The following is a 20,098-nucleotide window of genomic DNA, read 5'->3' as shown; positions in this document are numbered from 1 at the left end:
TTCTTCTAAAACTTTTTGCGAAAGAAATAAAAATATCTCTTTCTATAGCACCGAATGAAACGAATTCATTGCTGGCTTTACTGTCGATTTACGTGCTTCAGGAAGGAAACTAGAACTTAGAAGGGACATCAAATAACATCGTGATCAATGTCTTACTCGAGTTTGAGGAGCTCTTCGACTAGTTTCTCCTTGTCTTTGAAGCACCCCAGTGACGTCATACTCGATAGCACGTCCGGATCAATGGCATCTGCTGAGGGTATCACGTGCGTCTGAAAAAATACACAGCTTCTGTCACTTTAGTGCTACAAATGCAAGTAAAGAATAAACTTTTTCTGATGGAAAACAGCATACAAAAAACATTGCTTTCCTTGAAATCTAAGCATACTGAAGGAACTTAGTTCTTTTCTTTTTAAGTGTAAATATCAATATTAGGCACTATGTTTGGTTTGTAGAAATAATAACAATTTTAAATAAAGTTAATAAATCGTTATATGATATAAAATCCTATGTTTCTCGTATTTTAGGCATCCTGTTATACGATAAAATTTGTGTTTAATTCTGCATTAATATGTCCTAATTTTCTGCTATTGGTTGCAGAAATTAAAAAAAAAACTAATCTTCCAATTTAAAAGAATTAAAAGTGCTAACAAGGATTCCAAATAAAGTAATATTTTCAAATCAACGCAAAAATTTGTCTTTTCTAAAATTTAGCCTTTGAAATTGGCAAAAACTGAGCCTTTGATTGGTATAGATTTTACAAATTTTTGCAAAAACGTTTTGCTCTTGATGAAGAAAGATCTCTGTTTAACTGCTCTCGAAATTAATAGAGTTTTATTCAGAATCTACTGAAATTTAAAGTAGTTGCTTTTTGGCTTAGTTTTAATAGTAGATTGTTTCTATTCCAAATGTATTTATACTCTGACCACAAATCTTACCGATTACATCCTAGTAGATTACCACATATTCTGAAAGCTTTACATATCGCATCTTGTATTCTTAAAGTAACATAAAAAGTAAAATTTTTAGTAGAGAAAATTGTAAAGATATTGTTGCGTGCGTACGGGTTCGTAATAAATTGAATGCACAACTCCGATGAAAAGTGAATACAATTTATTCTTATCACAACGAATAAAACCAAAATGCTTAAATTTCCTCAGAGACATTAGTACTATATCGCAATATTTCGCAGTAGTTATATTTTAACTATTAAAACGTTGAATAGACCTCAATTAAAAACACGGATAAACGTAGACAAAGCTAATCCTATCTCGCCACAAATTCGCTACAGAAAACAACATATTTCTAAACAACTGAAATGAGATGCTTTCCTCCAGCTTTTATAAGCTTTTTAAAAGCACGAGAACATTTTAGTATTTTTTTTTGATTTTTCAGCATAGCAAGAGTGCAATTAAGAGATATCTAGTTTTATTAAAATGTCAAATGCGCGTGCTCCTGTATTCTAGTTTTTCCGGTGTAGCTTTCTCTTCAAATAAGTCTCGTGGTACATTGCACAGGAATATAAAACAATTTTAATAACAAATTATACTAAAAATAGCTAAACAAATGCAAAACCCGTAACAATATATCCAGAATATTATAGTTCATTCATATAAAATTTATATTTGTTTAAAGAGAGAACAAATACAAATCGTAACTTCTCTATTAAAAAAAATTGATTTGAACACCAAGTGACTTCTTTGTACAGCCTATTAAATTATACACATTTTTCTGAAGAACTGCATTCAAACTTATTTCCTCGAATTATCATAATTTAAATAAGCGATCTTTCAAGGTAAGTTGAAAATGACATCAAAAATTGCAAAACTTCAAATTAAAAAGCCCGGTCAGTGTTTTTCGCACGGGAATCTAATTTCTTATAATTTTACTCTCAATTTAAGTTCCATTTTATGACTGCAGTGAATTTCGAAAATTTTTAAATGAACATGAGCTTTTAATATCAAAAGCATCATCGTTTTTATTGAAACAAAAATTTAAATCAAAGGTAAGAAACTGATTGAAAGACCATATATGATATAAAATCTATAAATATGTTTTACAATAAAGATTAAATCTGACTGAATATTAGAATTTGTATTGCGTGTAAAACTAAGAATATATTTTAGTCCTAAACACTTAAAACGAGGATAGCAGCTGATAACGCTGGCTAAGGAATTTTGGCTCTGAAATTTGCAATTTTCAAACATTTCAAATAAACCGCTTTATAGTTAATAATACTCAGGTTTTCATTATCTTCTAATTTTAATTCTTGATACATTAAATATTCTTTAAAAAGATAATAGTAGATAAGAACACCTGAATCAGTGTTCTCCACTATTTCTACTATAAATCTAAATTAAATTGTTCATGATATCAAATTTATATTCTAAAACTTCATGTTTCTAACTTTCATATAATCTCGAATTCTAATTTTATGTTGTAATAATGTTAAAGCATCAATTTAGTTTACGATATTAAGAAATCACGTCAAACGGTCACTTCGTGAAGACTGAAGTTTCAAGTTTCATCTGCGTGCTCAAAACATCCACACCGTCGTAATACTCAATGAGTGAAAGCAGTCTGACTACACTACACAGGGAGGTCATAGTTCAAATATTAGCCATAGCCTAGCTTTGTACAATATTTATGCGTTTCCTAAAGACAAAGAAGGTATTTACAATCTTCCTGCTTTTATTATGATCTTTGTTAAACTGATTCCTAAGACAAAGACAATAACATTCGGAAGTGCAGAAGTCATTGTAAAAGTACATTTAAATGCAGAAAACCTTTATGTAATTGCACCTAAGTGAATAGTAATGGCTTCAAATAGCATATACTTCACTATTGTTACTGGTGTAGCAAATAAAGGTTTACAAAGCTTCTGTCCAATATATTAGTAAATAAACTCCAGATACTAAGCTTACGAATAAGGTCTGACGTCTTTTTCAAACATGAGCATCAGACTTGTTTAATATTTGTGAACAAAATCTGTTCATCTCTCGTAATTGTAGTTTTCATACATTTCAACTCGCATTCTATAAAAATGGTTTTTGGACTTGGCCCATACGTATTATCAAGGAAGATAAATTTAAGGAAAAGAAACCATACCAATGCAGATTTTGATAGAATAGAATATTACGTTATGAACACAGATTTCTTTAAATACTGTGATACAGAAAGTAAACTTTCTTAGATAATTTATAGAAGACATAATTCAATAGATAAGAAGAGGTAAGAAAATAATTTTTGAAATTTAGTTTTATGTTGTTATAATCTTTAATTTTATACAGAAATTGTGATATGTAATATTGATATTCTAAAATACAGCTTTCTATCACAATTTTGCATTTCTAATATCTATCGAAAAGAGAGGTAAACTTGCATTTAAATCATACATTCCCATACAGATTATTACTAATAAGTTGTTAATTTATTTTCGCATTTTGATTCATTTTAGATTAAATTAGAAACAAAGCAATCTTAAAACTTCAAATCTATAGTATAGTTAAAAATTTACATAAATAAAATAAGTCATGAATTTGAAAAACATTGGTGCTAATAGTTCGAATTGTTGTCATATTTTTTGAAGAAGACTTGTTCAGCGAATTTAGAGACAAATCCAAAAATGAACAGATAGGAATGAATAAACAAATAAACAAATGAGTAAACTATCGATGATGATAAAGATATTTAAATGATAAAGACTATAAATACTGATAATAAAAGTCAATAATAGATTTCAAATGATAAATAGCAATGATGATGGGAATACTGAGAAACAATATTTATGCTGATATTCGAAAGATAAGCAGGTAACATTGTTAAAAGTATTTTTATAAATTCGCTGTGATCTTTTCAGAGACTATATCTAATTAAATATCGTGGTTATTCAACATTATTTAATTTTTTAAAATAAGCATACAGAATTTGAACAAACTATTATAAAGCTTTTTCAAACAAAGGTAATAACAGAATACATACCTGAACGACTTCTTTCATAGGTAGTTCTAATTCTAATTCGGTTTTACTCCCTCTGAAATAAAAATTGAAATTAAATTATATACCGGAATTAATCAAAATAACAATCGATTTTGCTCTTTTAAGGATATTTTATTTTTAAATGTTTAAAACATTTTATCGTTAGCTTGTTTATACTCTGTGTTTTCGTGAATACCAGCTGAGTTTTTAAAGTCTCATCTCATCATTCTTGCATTGACATTGTTTTGTAAACGTTACATTATCATGGTAATAGGGGAAATTATTGCAGCAATAACCTTTGTCAATTTATTGCTGTAAACTGAAAGCAAAGTATTGTTACAATTATATAATAGAGAGAGCAAAGTGTTGTTAAAATAACGATATCTAGCACACGCTAATATGTTCCTTCTGATCAAATGCATGGAACATTCCGCACTGTGAAAAACAATCTGCTATAATGCCTGTTATAATGAATTACATAGTAGCTTATCACATTCGAAGACCATCGTATTTGCTAACCTATTTAGTAAACACTAAGTAATGATAATGATTTTAAGGATTCATTTATCAGTAGAACAAATGATAAAATATGATATGACATTTATAGAAAAGTCTTACAATGTTCTATTATTTAATTGAAGATAACTTTAAACCATTCTATTCTATGGTCGCGTTTCTATGCCTGACTATTTGCTTGGGTGCAAGTGCTTGACAACTAAAACTCAAATGGTTTAGCTCTCGATTCTGATTGGATGAGATGGTGGCTTGATTTCCAGAAGAAATTCTCAGGTTTTTAAATACTGTTACTAGTCTGGAGAAAGCTATTTTTTGTGATTTCATGACTGTTTCTCTCCCTCAATCTTACATCTAAAACTCGAACTGTTGAGGTTTACAAATGTTTTCGCTTCATAATGTAGATTTCATATACAACTGGAGCAGATGAAACCTATAAGATTCTAATTCAGATTCTAATATAAAAGCAAAATAATATCTTGTTGACGTTACCACACTGATAGTCAACAAGCTATTCCTTGCCACCCAAGATAATTTTAACGAGCGTTCGCGAAGAATTATAAGCACTTGTATTATTATCGATTTACTGGTTTGAAGCGTAAATTTTCTCCTTGCTTTCCGCATGCCATAATGGTGTAATTGGAAGCATACTCGACGCGTATTCGAGAGGTCCAGGATTCGAGTGCATTACACATTTTTCACGTCTCCTGCTTCAAAATAACCTGATGACTGCCCTGATGAGGCAAGTTCTGATTTTGGGCATATTTCATGCTAAATGCTTTCGCTGATAGATCTTTGATGTCTGTTTTTGTCTGTGATGTAGTTGTATGCGTCATTTTCAAGTCATGCTTTTGTAGCAGGCCAATGATAGTCAGTAGTTTGAATGTGCTGTAGGTTCAAAACTGTGGTTTTTGAAATATGCTTTGAAAACTATGTGTATTATTATGCTGAAATTTTGGAGAACCTTTAAAAATGTTAGCATATTCATCCAAAAACTGTATCGTGAATCCACAAAGGCACTGATTTGCAAGTATATTGAAATTTAGAGATTCTTGAGTTAAAGTATATTCTTTTTGGCACTGGGAGTTTCTTGAAACAGGGCACATTCTTTTAAAATGTAACATGTTTTTGTTGATATCCTGTTGAAGTTCAAGACTATTCGTTTCTTGTTAAGGTTATCGAATATTCTTTGTTCCACTTAAATGAAAGCGATCTGTCTGTTACAATATAATCGTTTCATCATTTATCAAACATAAGAATGTTACATGATCCTCCCGATATAGTACATGATATAAAAAATCTGCTCGAAATATGTAAATTTTTTAGCAGTATAGTATATGTCTTTCCGATTACACTATCATATACTATTTGTAACCTGTTTCGTCTATTCTGCATATATTTGCATTCATTATAGGTTACTTTACCAGGAAGCACAAATCATTAATAAAATTTATGCCTCATCTATTCAACCTACCTTATCTATACTGACAGTCTCTGATGGCGCACCATATTAAACTTTAAAAGAGCTCCTTTAGATGAACGTTAACATCTGAACCTTTTCAAAGGTCTTCAACTAATTGTTTGTATTAAGCATTATCTAATTCACTATGCAATTACTGTAATTATTCTTACATTCACTCAAGTAGACTGAAGATAACACATCTAATATCAAACAATGAATGGCAATAAATATAAGTAACTTATTAATTAGTGTTTAGTGTGAGCATTGAAGATAAAAATGATTTTTAATGAAATGGTAATAAATACATTATCTAAAGACAGAGACGTTTAAAGTTTTCATTTTGTCAAATAACTTTATTCTTTAACGATTAAGGATAAAACAAGTTCCTGATGAATATGAACAAGTTCCGTTGCTGATGATTATGGAATATTCAGTCATTGCACCTTTATCTCTTTATATCATCAAAACTTCTCGGTTTTGGTTTCCGCCGAATAAATTTAAATTTGATTTAATTTAAATATAGGTTACTTTAATAAAGGAATTAAAATAACTCTTCGGACTTTCTGCTATATTACAACCCAAAATATTTTTGGGGACATTGGTAACATTACTCACAAATGCTTGCTTTAGCCAATGAGCCAAATCATTATCTTCGTATTTTCCTTTTAATGAGCAAGATAAAAGGGGTTATGTACATAGTAACTAAATTTGCTTTCATGTACTTAAAAATTTAAACATGAATGGAGAAATACTTAAATTTTATCATTTTTATTAAAATATCCTGAAGAAAATTTACAATCTGTAAAGTTAACTACACTAATTTAATTATTAATGAAGTTAATTACATTAATTTAATTGCATTATACTTACGCAGTGACCCAGGGGTGTTTTGTCACATCAGCTAACTGCAAAATAAAAAAAGAAACGAAAATTTATTTTCAATATGTATACGTATATTAAAACTCTGAATTAATATACTGCATGGCAGAAAGTAATTTATTAAACAAGTTTTATATTAGTGAGAAATTTGTCAATCATAAGTTAAGTTGATATTTAAAAATATTTTATCTGAATGAAATGGGATTTCTTTTATCTTCCCTTCCTCCGGCTGTTTTATGTTAATTTTAATTTTAATTAATGAAATTCATTAAGGTCTTTCTAAAAATTCAAATTTTTAGTTCGCGAGAGTTTGCGATAATATGCACGGCGAGTTTGCACGGCGGGTTATTTTCTGGTATATTTTATTCTAATGCAGATTTAATCATTCATTTATTTCTGCAGATATTGAGGTTGTTGAACACGAGTTTAAATAGTTCGAATAAACGGTGCAGGGCATATTCAGATTTTTTACAAGCTTCAATGATTTTTCTACATTCTGTCTTTAAATTTTGATTCATATATTATGATACATAATTTTTACAACCACATATTTAATCGAAAATGAGAAGAAAACTCCACAACTTTATGACACTAAACGTTTTCCCCATACCCTTTTTTATAATCTCTGTAGAAGAGGAAATTATATCTGTGGGAAAGAAAAAATTCCAGACGAACATAATGTGGAGGATTTCTTTCTAAAATTTCAAACCCAGAAAAAGACAGAAACAAAGTTTAAAATAAATTAATATAATTTTTTAGATTAAGTACCATGACACTTACATAGTCTTAAATATACTTAAGCTGTTAAATACATTTAAAATAATTTCAGTCTAATCGTCCCGGCAACGTATGTAACGACTAAATTATTAACAAAAGAAATACCGAATTTAGTGGTGTAGTCCCCTACCGTTTCCAACTAATTTTATCGCTTTAAACCTGCAAGAGGAAGAATATGTAGTATACTTTTATTTTTTAAGATACGGCTTAAATGATAAACATAGCACCTTAAAAAGACGCACATAAAGCTACACTATTATTATTACATTATGAATTTCAAGGTACTTATATATTTAAGTAATAGTCTTTTTACTTAAGACAGAATATATTATAGGCTGAATAAAACAGATGCTTGAAGAATTAGAAATAATTAAAAGCGACAGATTTAAATAAGTATAAAGCCTTAAAATATTAATTTCCCGATATAAGGAAATTTTTTGGATGAATTTAAGAGGTAATTAACAAAACCAAACTTTAACGACAGTGAAAATGCATAAGAATTGTGTCGTACAATACCGACTCATTACCACTTTTAATTCTCCAAATACCGCTATTTTTTAAATAAGAGAAAACAAAGTATTAAATTAATGAAATATCTAAATACGAGTAGTACAGTAATTGTGTTTGAAATAAAGGTGGGGGGGGGGAGAATAATGAACCGAAACAACATAAGTGTAAGTGTGTTGAAACAAACAGGATGAGGTAGGGTATAGTTCTCTGGGTAAAATACAAGATATGCATCGATGTGTGACATATGCCACAATATCCTTCTGTTTATTCGCTATTGTTTTTTCGTTTCCTTTGCTTGTTTATTCACAATAGAGAGCTGAACGATGAACACCGCACTTTCTCAGGTGATAAAAAAATCAACATTTCTGTAATTCTATCTTCATATTCTTATGTTACTTTCCCACGATTGTCCGTCATCGGCAACGTCCTTTAAATTCAAACTTTCGACTAGATCTTCTCGTCTATTAATAGAATAAATCCAAGTTTATAAAAGATTCTTGCGGTAAACTTCTTTTTAAAATCTTCAGAACCCCTTGGTCCGTAGTTTGGAAGACTGCCATGACAATTGGACGTACAAACTTGACCTTTATTTCTCTACCTTGAAGTAGTTCTTCATTCGTGTCAGAAGGGACATTATTTAAAAGCAACACCTTATTTTGGCAAATTATTCTTGTTGAAAAATGTGTCAGTCTGGGAAAAAAAAAAATCATGAAAACACTATTCTTTTAAAATATCTGAAGTAATCCGAGCAGTTTTCTGGTTATAACATTTGATTGAAAGAGTATTTTTAAACATATTCGTAAGCACTCTTGGATTTTTTTTTAAATTTCTCTACCGCAGTAAGCCTTATTTTAAGATTTTTCTGCGGCATTACTGCATTCAAGGATAGTTACGTTCCTCGTAACCAGGTGGTCCAGCTTCAAATTGAACTACAAATCATTTTAAAAATATAATTTTACAATTTAACCCCGTCTCATTGCAATTAGATGGTTAGTTATTATTTAAACGTTCTTTGCTCTACAACTTACGACACGTATCTATGAAGCTATCCACCGTCTCATCATTTGCTGAAAGGTTTCCGCCGCATGCAGTTAGCTGCAGTATACCATAGTCTTTCTTCCATTTATCGAACAACTCAACATTAGCTGTAAAGTTACGGCTACCTTCATTAATCTCCTTTCAGAATTTCAAAGCTTCTTCCTGTAAGATTGGTCAGATGTTGAGAAAACTTTATTTTTGTGTTTAAGGAATCAAAGAAACAAAGCTTCGTTAAATTTTTCGTACTCAAATATTTTCATTTTTTTTTTTTTTTTTTTTTTTTTTTTTGTCTACAGTGGTGTCAATAGCTACTTTTTGGAAAACTCCTTTTCTATCTTTCTCCTATTCCTTTTTCAAATGTTTTATACGTTATTATCCTGTGGCACTTTTAGTAACGTTTCACCTTTGCCCAATCTCTTCAAAGCTTTCATACTTTCTTTTATAGAAACAGGCACTGTTTTCCTCTTTGAAGCCATCACAACACGCCACAGAACAGAGATATAAATACAAGGAACAATACTATGCTTTATCACAGAAACAGAGAGCAAACAAAAAGTCATCGCATCAGCAAATCCCACTTGGTTTCCACGAACTGAGCAGGTGCAGACTGTTGACCGTAGTGTAGTGACTCACGTTAATATAATCTATGTCAACAATAAAGCACGAAACTGTTTACTTGTGTACGCTTAACAATTTGTAATTTTTTACGTATTTTGCTTTTTTTTTTTTTTTTTTTTTTTTTGCCCACGAGGTCAAATTAAACGCAAGGTCAGATTAGCGAAGGTTGGATGACTTACAAGTTAAGGAACTTTAAAGCATATCGAAGTTGTCCTTTATGTATGCAAGTTTATTACGTATCTGTAGCCACATCACAGTCCCTACCCGAAGAGTTAGAATGTGCTATAACAGTAACCAATATTAGAACAAGCGTTACAACGTCCTTTACAGGCACATGTTCTTTCGGATATCTTCGATTACAGGTACCTGCCAATGCAATGGTACCGGAAAACTGCGAATAGAGGGAATCATAACATGCATCGTTCTTTTCAGAAAGAATTTGCTTCTATCTGCAACAAGATAGTTATCTGGCAATTTCAGGGTGAATTATTGAGTATACCTTGTACCTGCAATGCCATATACATGTCTGGTATATCGCTTTATGGTATGAACTACCACTAAGCTCCAGTTCATCTCGCGTCTGTTATGAATTTTTAATAAGTTCAAAACCACTGTTAAATCTCTTAGGAACTAATGTCTGTCGTCCTTTAACTTCAAAATCTACCAGAACCTGCTATCAACAAAACAATGCACAACCTCCATCGGCATGTGACCATCCAAATAACTTGTAGATAGTTGCAATGTTACACTCCTCGCGTTTATCCGATCTGTGACTGTTGACAATATGGTCCATTATCACACAATGAGTGCACTCCACAGAACCCACGCTGCTATCGCAGGATACATTTGGCAACATATCATCATCTATTTGCATAATAACTATGGTTCTAGTAGCCCTTTTCATTCTCAGTATTATACTTAATAGCTAGAAAGTGCATTATAACCTTTTTAAAATCTATGTGTTACAAGTTCACTTTATTGTAAAGCTTTTCAAGTATTAACTGAATCAGAAGTATTTCATATATGTCATATTTTATATCATAGAGTGAAGAGTTGCATTTTTAAATTCATGCATCTCAGTAATGTTACTAATACTCTTAAAAATTTCCCTAATTTACATTCAGTTTATAACATCCATGTCTTCAAAGCATGACGAAGTTTTTTCTAATTTTTGTTTTAAATTACTGTTCTGTGAATGTATATTTTACGTTTTCCATTTCCTCTTTTTATTACTTTGTTGAAACATAAAGTGATTAAATTCATGATATAGCCTCAGATGGTTTTACGTCATGCATAACTATATCGAAAACTATAATAAACACGAAATTAATCTAAAAGAACAAATATCAGTTACGTATTCTTACAGAGCGGATATTTTTTGAATTATTTATGAAGGTTTCTGATCACAGAGATTCTATTCTTAACGATAACGACGCATAAACTGAACAAGAAAAGTAAATTAAGCACGTAGGATGGACGTTAAAATTGCATGGACGCTTTTAGGAAATGATGGGCGTTATCAGAAAATGTTGGCGGACAAGGAATGCACTGCAATTCTGCTCTTGTTTATCAGTCATTAGAAAGCACTATTTATTTAAAATGAAATAAGAAATTTGCGTTGTATATAGAGAAAAAAATAATAATTTATTCATTTTCTGAAATTCATTAATTATAAAAATTTGAAATCTACTGTTATGGAAATGCAACTGATTTTGCTATAAGAAATACCAAACGCGTTTTCAGGAAGAATTTATGTTTTAGATAAAAGTATCAGTAGGAAGGATTTATTTATACCAAAATTTAAATTTTGTAACAATCGGTTGCTTGAAGCGATCCTTGAGAAATCAAAGAGGGCACAGTCTGCGAGTAAATTTCCTACTTCTAATTCTGGCATGAGGCGTTTGAGGGAACACGTATAATGTAAATGAAAACCCAACTTATTGAGAGGTTATCCATCAAATGTATTTAGCATCGCAGTGATTCCTAAATTTTTAAATTTCAGAAACCTCAAATGCTATTATCTCTCACATGGCCCAGACTACTGATGGATTCACATTCTAATAGATGGATTCATTTTCTTATAAATCAGCTGCCATTACGAATGTCTTCATGAGTTTTCATGAGTTTCCAGTAATGAGTTTTCCATGTGTAATGTAAAGGCCAGCAGTTTTCCTTACAGAGTCCTCCACAGAGACCCATAATTCTCGTACAATTTGCTATATTCGTCTAAATTATTATTTTTTTGAAGTCAATGAGCGATGAAATGTTACTTCTTTATCTAATTATCTAATATTTAAATATCTTACTTCCTTTCTATAGAAATTATCTTTTTGATTTTCATTTACCCCTCGTAGATATCATCTAAATATTTTATTCAAGTACGCTTGTAAGAAATGAATTTTAATTCTGTCTTTTCAGTTATTTCATAATAGCAACATTTATTGCTGACAAAATTAACTTTTTAAGATTTTGTTTCTCGTATATTAGGATGAGGAACTTAAAATTATTCTTTTTCTTAACACCGTAATAAATTATTTCAAAAGGATATTTTTAATGAAGAGAAAGAAGAAGTATTTTCATGTATCTGATAAAACATTAATGCAAAAAATAGCTTCCCTGTTTTAAAGATATATCATGCATTTTTATGGAGGGATTTTTTAACAATTTTCTTTACGTCATATTCTCGGTAAAATCCCAGCTGGAACCTTTTTCTTGGAGAAAGTACGCAGACATATCTTCCGTCTCTTTCCCAAACACTTTAAGGTTATAAGGCATTTCTCCCGCCTTCTTAGCATGCCTTCGTGGTGTAGTGGTCAGCACACTCGGAGCGTATTCTCGAGAGGTCCGCGGTTCGAGTCCCGGCAAGGGCATTGCTCATTTATTTTTCATATCTCCTGCTTCAAAATAGCCTATCTCTACAAGGTAGTCCAGTAATTAACGGTCTACACAAATCACGTACTCATGAGCTGCACATTTCGTCTTAGTGCATACCGATTCCGAATTCTCAAAATTTTCGTTAGAGATTAAGGCATACCTCTTTACAAATTTAGGAATAATTTAATAAAAATTTGAGAACAATTATTTTAAAAGAAACCATAATAAATGTCCATTCACCTGCATAATTTATACTCAGTGCTCCTTCTAATCAAGAAATAGTGCGCAATTCGAATATCTGAAGTAAAAGAATTGAATAATACATATTTCTGTGTTTTTTAAATTCATTACCACAAACGTATTTAAATGGATAAAAGATTAAGGAAGATGATTTTCGCTATTTTCAAATCCTCAGGCATGTACTATGGCAATATTAAATTTCAAAGTTCTGTCAGAGAAATCGTACGCGGTTATTTTTTTTGACTGTTTACTGAATGAAATGATGTGCTAGTTTGTTCTGAAAAGTATAAATTTAAATATCGTTCCGTGATTACAGTTTTAATCCTAAAGAAATAGAAAAAACGCTTCGATCACTTGTATAGCGATTTAACTCTATTATACAGCTAAAAAATAAATAAAATAATTTCACATGCTTCTAGAATATATAGAAGGTCATCCTCGTGAAGGTCTTCCATCGGGTGGCATCATAAAATATTGCTCGTGCGCGGGAAAACATATTGAATGATAGAAGAAAAAACAACATAGATAGTAACAAGATTAAATCTATATAAAACAGCTGTTTTTCGTATTATACATGAGAATCTTCATAGGAACTAAGCAAGCTGAGCAAGAGGAGTAACTCTACTTCTTCCAGCAATTCGGAAAGCATCAATGTGTCAGTGCAAGCCGAAAACAGCAGTATGGGTTCAAGGAGCTTTAACCTTACGGCTATATTTAGCTTTAAGTGATTATTATCTGTTCTCCAAACTGAAATCTGACCTTTGCGTAAGGACATGTAATAGCAATGATTGCGTGAAAAAGAAGCTATAGAACATTTTCAGGAACGACGCTTCAGATTACTTTTCAGGGGCATACGGCTGCTCATTAAAAGATACGAAAACGGTAAAAGGAAATCATACTGAGAAATAAACTGTTAAAAATTTCTATGCTTCTTTTAGACTTGTATTAGGCCGGAAACTTTTGGATTTACTTACATATGTACAAATCGTGAAGGATTAGAAGATTATTACTCGTAACTGAAGTTTAAAGTTGCTCTTTACCGTGCAAAAGATCACTTCTCCAAAATGCAGCCAAGCATCCTGAAGAATGAAGAAGCAGCTTGGCGAAGAGATGAAATATTCATCTATAATATTTGCTTTATCGGTACACAGGTATCGAGAATTTAAATACTATATGTTAAGGAAATTAACATAAATCTGTATTCTGTTAATATCAACTTACTTATTTTTCATTTATACATTCTCATCACCATTGTTGGAAATGTTGTAGTTTTTGCCTCATACAGCGCCACCTAATCAAGAACCAAAGAATTTTAAACAGTTGTATTTTTGTAGCCGCCATCAACAACAGGGAAGCTTCTTATTTTAGATATCTCTGCTAGCATAAGTGTGTAAACAGAAGTAACAGTTACCATTAATGTATTCACTATGTGACGGTACAACAAACACCCTTATTATTTTGTTACTAGTCTATTTTGTTTCTTATTATAGATATTTTTGTTCGTTTGAATACGAAATGTGAAACCTCACACAACAGCCATTTACCTAAGAAGAACGATGCTCCCTTGGAGGGCTTTCTAAGCGAAACTGGAATATGTTTAAGTTACCCACATAGAGAACACTAAACACTCCTATTTTCAATCCATTTGCTAGGATTCGAGCCTGAATTGAACTTGCCAAAGGATTTAGCTGAAATTATATAAGCAGCGATAATTCGACAACCAAAATTTATATTTAAACATGCAATATTCACTAATTATACTTTAAAGATGGGCTATAAAAAAGCGTTCCATGTTCTAAAATGATATTTCAAAAATCCGCTCTGTGTATGCTTTGGAATTCAAGATCTTCAAATAAAAAATTCAAAAGTTAATTATGAGAAGCGATGATAATATAGAGATACGAAGAATAATTTTGGGATATTTGTCAGGTATTTCACAATATATAATTGGGTAAGATCCTTTGATTCTAAGAAGAATTCTGTTCAATTAACTAATTCATATTTTAAAGTTAAAATTCCTTAAAAGTAATATTTCACAAAATGTTTGTATGAAAATAAACATTAGAAATTTTAAAGGAATAATTCCATTTACATAATTAGAAAAATGAATTAAAAAGAAATCCTATAATTGTCGGCTGTAAAGATCTTCAAAATAGCTTCTGACGGCTTTTACTTTTAAATAGGATCAGCATTTGGTACTGACTCGCAGTTAAGTGACAAAGCCTTTCCGAGATGATGTCACTGGAGGGAAAGTAGTGAAATAAATTTTAAAAATACATTTTAAACTATCTTTACCTCTTCAATCGCCTTAAATTATGCATTCTTACTCTGAAAAATCAAAGTACCTCAAGAAAAATCTATTTTCTCGGTTTATATTTCACTGGTATGATAAAATACAAAAATGAATTTACAAAAGGCATCGTAAATCACATTTTCTTCCTTGCGGCACTATTTTTCAAAAGTTTCTTACAGGAAATTAAGGAGTATCTCAAGTATATCTCTTTATTGTATCGTACGGGGAGGGGGCAACGTAACGGTGATAATAGAAAACCGTTACATTTACAAATCCAGTGAACAACTTCAAGAATTTTCAATTTTCTAAAAATGATGGAATTCAAAGGAAGACAAACATCTGCCTAAGAAATGCTTTAAGGCATCAGAAATGGTGCAAAACAGAGATAAAACAGTTTTCCGAAAAACTCTGCATTTACGATAAGGATTTGCGATATGTAAAATATCACGAACAGCATCCATTTAATATACATATTGTTAAATGCATTTGCTGGTAGGTTATTTGAATTGAAAGGGGTTTGAACAAATAAAGCAAAACACAAACTGCCTCTAATCGAATAAATATTTTCTAACCCTAAGCAAAACATCTGTAGTTAATTACCGTTATTAAATCTTCAGACAGATGGCAAAAAATTTCCACGCGCATTAGGCTTAAACTCACGTCATATCAGTACAAAAGTTTAAAATTACATAAAAAGAGTGCAATAAAATATTTCTTCTATTTAAAAAGAAGCCTTGAAAACAAACATAGCAAATTATTCACGTCAAATTTCCAAGAAGTGGGTTAAATGCCTCATTTTAGTAATGCTACGAAATTTAATTTATTTGTATCAACTTATTAAATTTTTAGTAAGTTATGATGTCTATCTGGGGCTTATTTTAACTTAGCAGACTCAATTTTAAAATCTTCTTAGATATTCAGGAGGGTTTCATCTGTTAGTTTCCACAACTAGAATAACTAACTTCTTTAAGCAAACAGTCACAAGAATACTTTATATTTATTCTATTTCACCACTTGTAATAGAACTAAATTAACATAAAACAAAATTCCCAGTCCACTTGGACATGGCTGAAAACACAAGTTTTCCTCAAACTGTTTACAGTTACAACCTCTATATAGATCTACCTAGAAGCTACAAAATTCGCCTAAGAATGTTAATAGAGACTCAAAGTTGTAACTTACCAAACCAAGTCTGTCTTGCAGATTTCAGTAATTCACTTATAAGTCCTGTTTGAATATGTTATTTAGAGTTATTTAAAAATTTTTGGGGGTTAATTTTGATGTTATTTTTTGAAGTAAGTAAATATTATTTGAAATAATTGTCACTTTTGTTTCAAATAATCCATTTAAGAGCATTGCATTAAAACCATGCTTTTGAAGCAAACCAGAGGTTCCACGGTAAAAGTGTACATTAAAAAGGATTCCACTTATCAAAAAAAATAAAAAATGCTAATAAAGACCAATAAGAAATTTTATTTTTAGCATAAACCTAGATAACTATGCTACTGTTTGAACTCCACTTTAGATAAATAAACATTTTTAATTAAAAATTACAGAAATTTAAAATTTTCAGAAACAAAGCAATGTTAACAGATGTCAGTTGTAAGAACAAAGAGGTAAGCCCAAAGTAATTTTTATTAAAAACCAATGAAAACAAAAGCCTGATTTAGGTCAAGATAAAAAAAAACTCGGGAAGAAAAACATTTTTGCATCAAAAATATTTTTTCATACAGAAATATGTTATGTATGCTCTAGATGTTTATCCGATTGTGGAAAAGCACTCGAGGGCTATCTGCCTAAGAGGAGGGATACCTTCGCGAAGGTCTTTCTAAGAGGAGCTAGCTCGTATACACATTACACATGGAAAAACCATGAAAACGTCCATGCAGCTAGACCGTTCGCCGGGATTCGAGCCCCGGATCAAAGTATTAGCACTTAGCGACTTTAACGCTCGGCCGATTATGGTCCTATTTTGCATAGAGTTATCACCTGATAGCAAATTATTTAACATATTTAAGAAGGGGTTGTTAATGCAGAAATATTTTAGCAATAACGCAACATGGAAACTAAAATTGTCATAAGTGAAAACAAATACCCGTATTTTTCGATTCTCCAAATAATCATATTTCTTTCAAATATATAAACATAAAATTGTACTAAAAGCTATGCCTACCAGAAATATATGCAGTTTTTGAGAAAGAAATTTTCTTAATAAATAATATGTAAATATCTGAAAAAGCCAATTGAATATCGAAAGTCTGAATTAAGCTCCGGCAACCTTAGCGCACGCGAGCCACGTTTGAGAATTGTACCGTGAGCCACATCGGTATCATTCTCAGTGGCATTCTACACCAGTTTACAAAGTTATCTGATAAAAATAAATCGTCCTATTTCGACTCTCTGCGCGGTCCCCCCTCACGCATCACGAATTTTCTTTCCTTTCTTTCTGTTCGTCGCCCCGATACACTAGTATCGAGTATGATTGAAAATAGAATTTAGTTCGCTGTACGTCGTGTACTACAGGTTACTTTTACGACATTTTCTTAGTTTTATTGTGAACAACTTGTATTTTATTTGTTTAATTATTGTGGCAATTCATACTGTAGAGATATTAGGATATTTCGGAAGCAGGAAAGATGGAAAATGAGCAGTACCCTCGCCGGGACTCGAACCACGGGCCTCTCGAATACGTGTCGACAGTGCTGATCACACACCACGAAAGAATGCTAAGAAGGCGGGAGAAATACCTTTTATTTTGCACTCCCTTTTTTGAAGAGCGACTGGGGATTAGGGGACCCAATTGCCAAATCCTGGTGGTGAAGAATCATCATTCACCACCTTTTTTAGTTCGGGTGCCACTGTAGAGACATTACGTATTCGGAAGGAGACATGAAAAAAGAGCAGTGCCGTCGCCAGGACTCGAACCACGGACCTCTCGAATACTCGTCGAGCGTGCTGAAGCAATGCTAAGATGGCGGGAGAAATACTATATAATACCTACACATTTGATCAAATGACGACTAAAAGGAAAATTAAATGTTTTCTTAATGAGAAGGAGCAACATTTTCCCAAATTAAACGATAATGGTTATGCAAATTGATGTTTCTGACTGATATAGCTAAGCATGTCAATGACTTAAACTAAGGATTGCAACAAAACGGCCAGACAGTGCTTGAACGTTTTGAATATTGGAAATACTTTGCTCCAAAATTAAACATATTTTCCCATAACATTAATACTACTACCTACAAACACTTCCCAAATGTTATAGGGCTTGCAAATACATCGACCATAAACATAGATGAACTTCAAACCTACCTTGAAGTATTTAAGGAGGAATTTGCCAAAACATGCAGAGACTTTGAAATTTATATGTATATTTTCCTACATAATCAAACAAGATTTAATAGAGCCACTCACAAATCCATCAAATTTGTCAATTTTTGAATTAATGGAAGTTGAGAATTTTGAAACTGAACAACATCTTCAAAATTATATAGAGCAAAATTTACGAAATAACGAAAAACTCCGGAAGATAATTCGAATGATAAATCGACAGCTATTTTAAATTGCTGGATGTCATTGCCGGATAGCTTTAATTGTTTGAATAAAATTGCATGTTTTCTGCTTTCCGCTTTTGGTTCTATATACCTGTGTGAACAAATCTTTTCTCATTCGAAAACTAGTTTGAGTCCACAGAGACGTTGTTTAATCACTGAACATTCAGAATCATGTGTCAAGTTAAAAGGCACAAATTATAATTTTGATATTGCAATATTAAGTAGGGCGGTGTGGCGACAAGGTTCGCATTAAAAGTTTAATTTTGACTAACTATATTGAAGGAATACTTATATTTTATGCCGTTTATTTTTTTATTTTAATAAATATGTTTAAAAGTTATTTAATGCATATTATATGTACAATTTTAATTTTTTATTTTATGTTGAAGGAATAATTATGTTTTACGTTGTTTATTTTCATGTTAATAAATATATTTAAATTATGTATAATTAATTTATAATAAAACTCTAAATCTGTATTTTTGACCTCTATTCCCTAACTGTACATATATCACCGCGGGAATCGAATTGTTTCAAACATTGCCTACTGTGCGGCATCTTAAAACATACTGGTAGATTGGTTTTGCACACAACAGGTATAAGGTTGCCGACCCCCGGTCTGAAGGCTATCGACAAAAGAAAGCAAATTACGGTTCAGCAACTAAGAATTAGTACTCAAATCATCTACGCTTACCAACCAACTACAATACAGCATACAAAAAATTTATAATAAAAGTCGTTTGACATCTGTAGAAGTATCAATATAATAACGATGATATTTGCCAGCCAGTCTAAATCGAAACATTGACTAAGTCATCATTTCAAACCTACTGAACGTTCTCCGTAGTAACAATGCTTACATCAGCTGAACATAACTAACTAATGAACTTATGAACAATTTTTTCAAACCTGTTAAAAACTCTAAATCATAAAATAACGGTAGTACAATATAGAATAACGGTGCCCTTATGACAAAGCAACAAGAAGCACTATTTTTTGTTTAATTCTTTTTTCTGTGTATTTATTTTTATGTTCTGTATTATGTGGATGTACTGTTGTATGTATTCTTGTTGTGTGTATGTATTATAAGTTTTGTGTAGTTTATGGTGATGCATATATGCTATGCTTTATAATTCCATGTGCATGCTAAGGATGCCACTCTGTACTACGAAAGCTACTATTATCAACATAAAAACTAGTATCTATTCAAGTTCTTGTGTTTAAAATATGTAAACCCCCAGCGCGGCTCCATTAGAGTCCCTGTGAGCTGTTGCTCTGGATTGGAGGGGGCATGGGACATACACCTGTTTGCTTAATGTTAAACATCAGATGTACCCACCCTCCCTTCACCATTCACCA

General features: G+C 31.4%; 1 protein-coding gene across 1 annotated transcript in view; it reads right to left on the bottom strand.

Moving 5' to 3' along the window:
* LOC118189324 (serine/threonine-protein kinase BRSK2-like) overlaps positions 1-20,098 on the bottom strand; it is a 399,000-nt gene that overhangs the window by 39,357 nt on the left and 339,545 nt on the right. Inside the window, exons 8-10 of the mRNA XM_035359908.2 lie at positions 6,821-6,855; positions 3,979-4,030; positions 157-269 (exon numbers count right to left, since the gene is read on the bottom strand). Coding sequence (XP_035215799.1) covers positions 157-269; positions 3,979-4,030; positions 6,821-6,855 — 200 coding nt within the window. The remainder of the gene's footprint in view (positions 1-156; positions 270-3,978; positions 4,031-6,820; positions 6,856-20,098) is intronic.

Source organism: Stegodyphus dumicola, chromosome 2 (genome assembly GCF_044657685.1).
Source record: "Stegodyphus dumicola isolate Sdum_Otavi_A_Nest chromosome 2, ASM4465768v1".
NCBI lineage: Eukaryota > Metazoa > Arthropoda > Arachnida > Araneae > Eresidae > Stegodyphus > Stegodyphus dumicola.
Note: the sequence above shows the minus strand (reverse complement) of the source record. Positions and strands in the feature narration are given on the sequence as shown.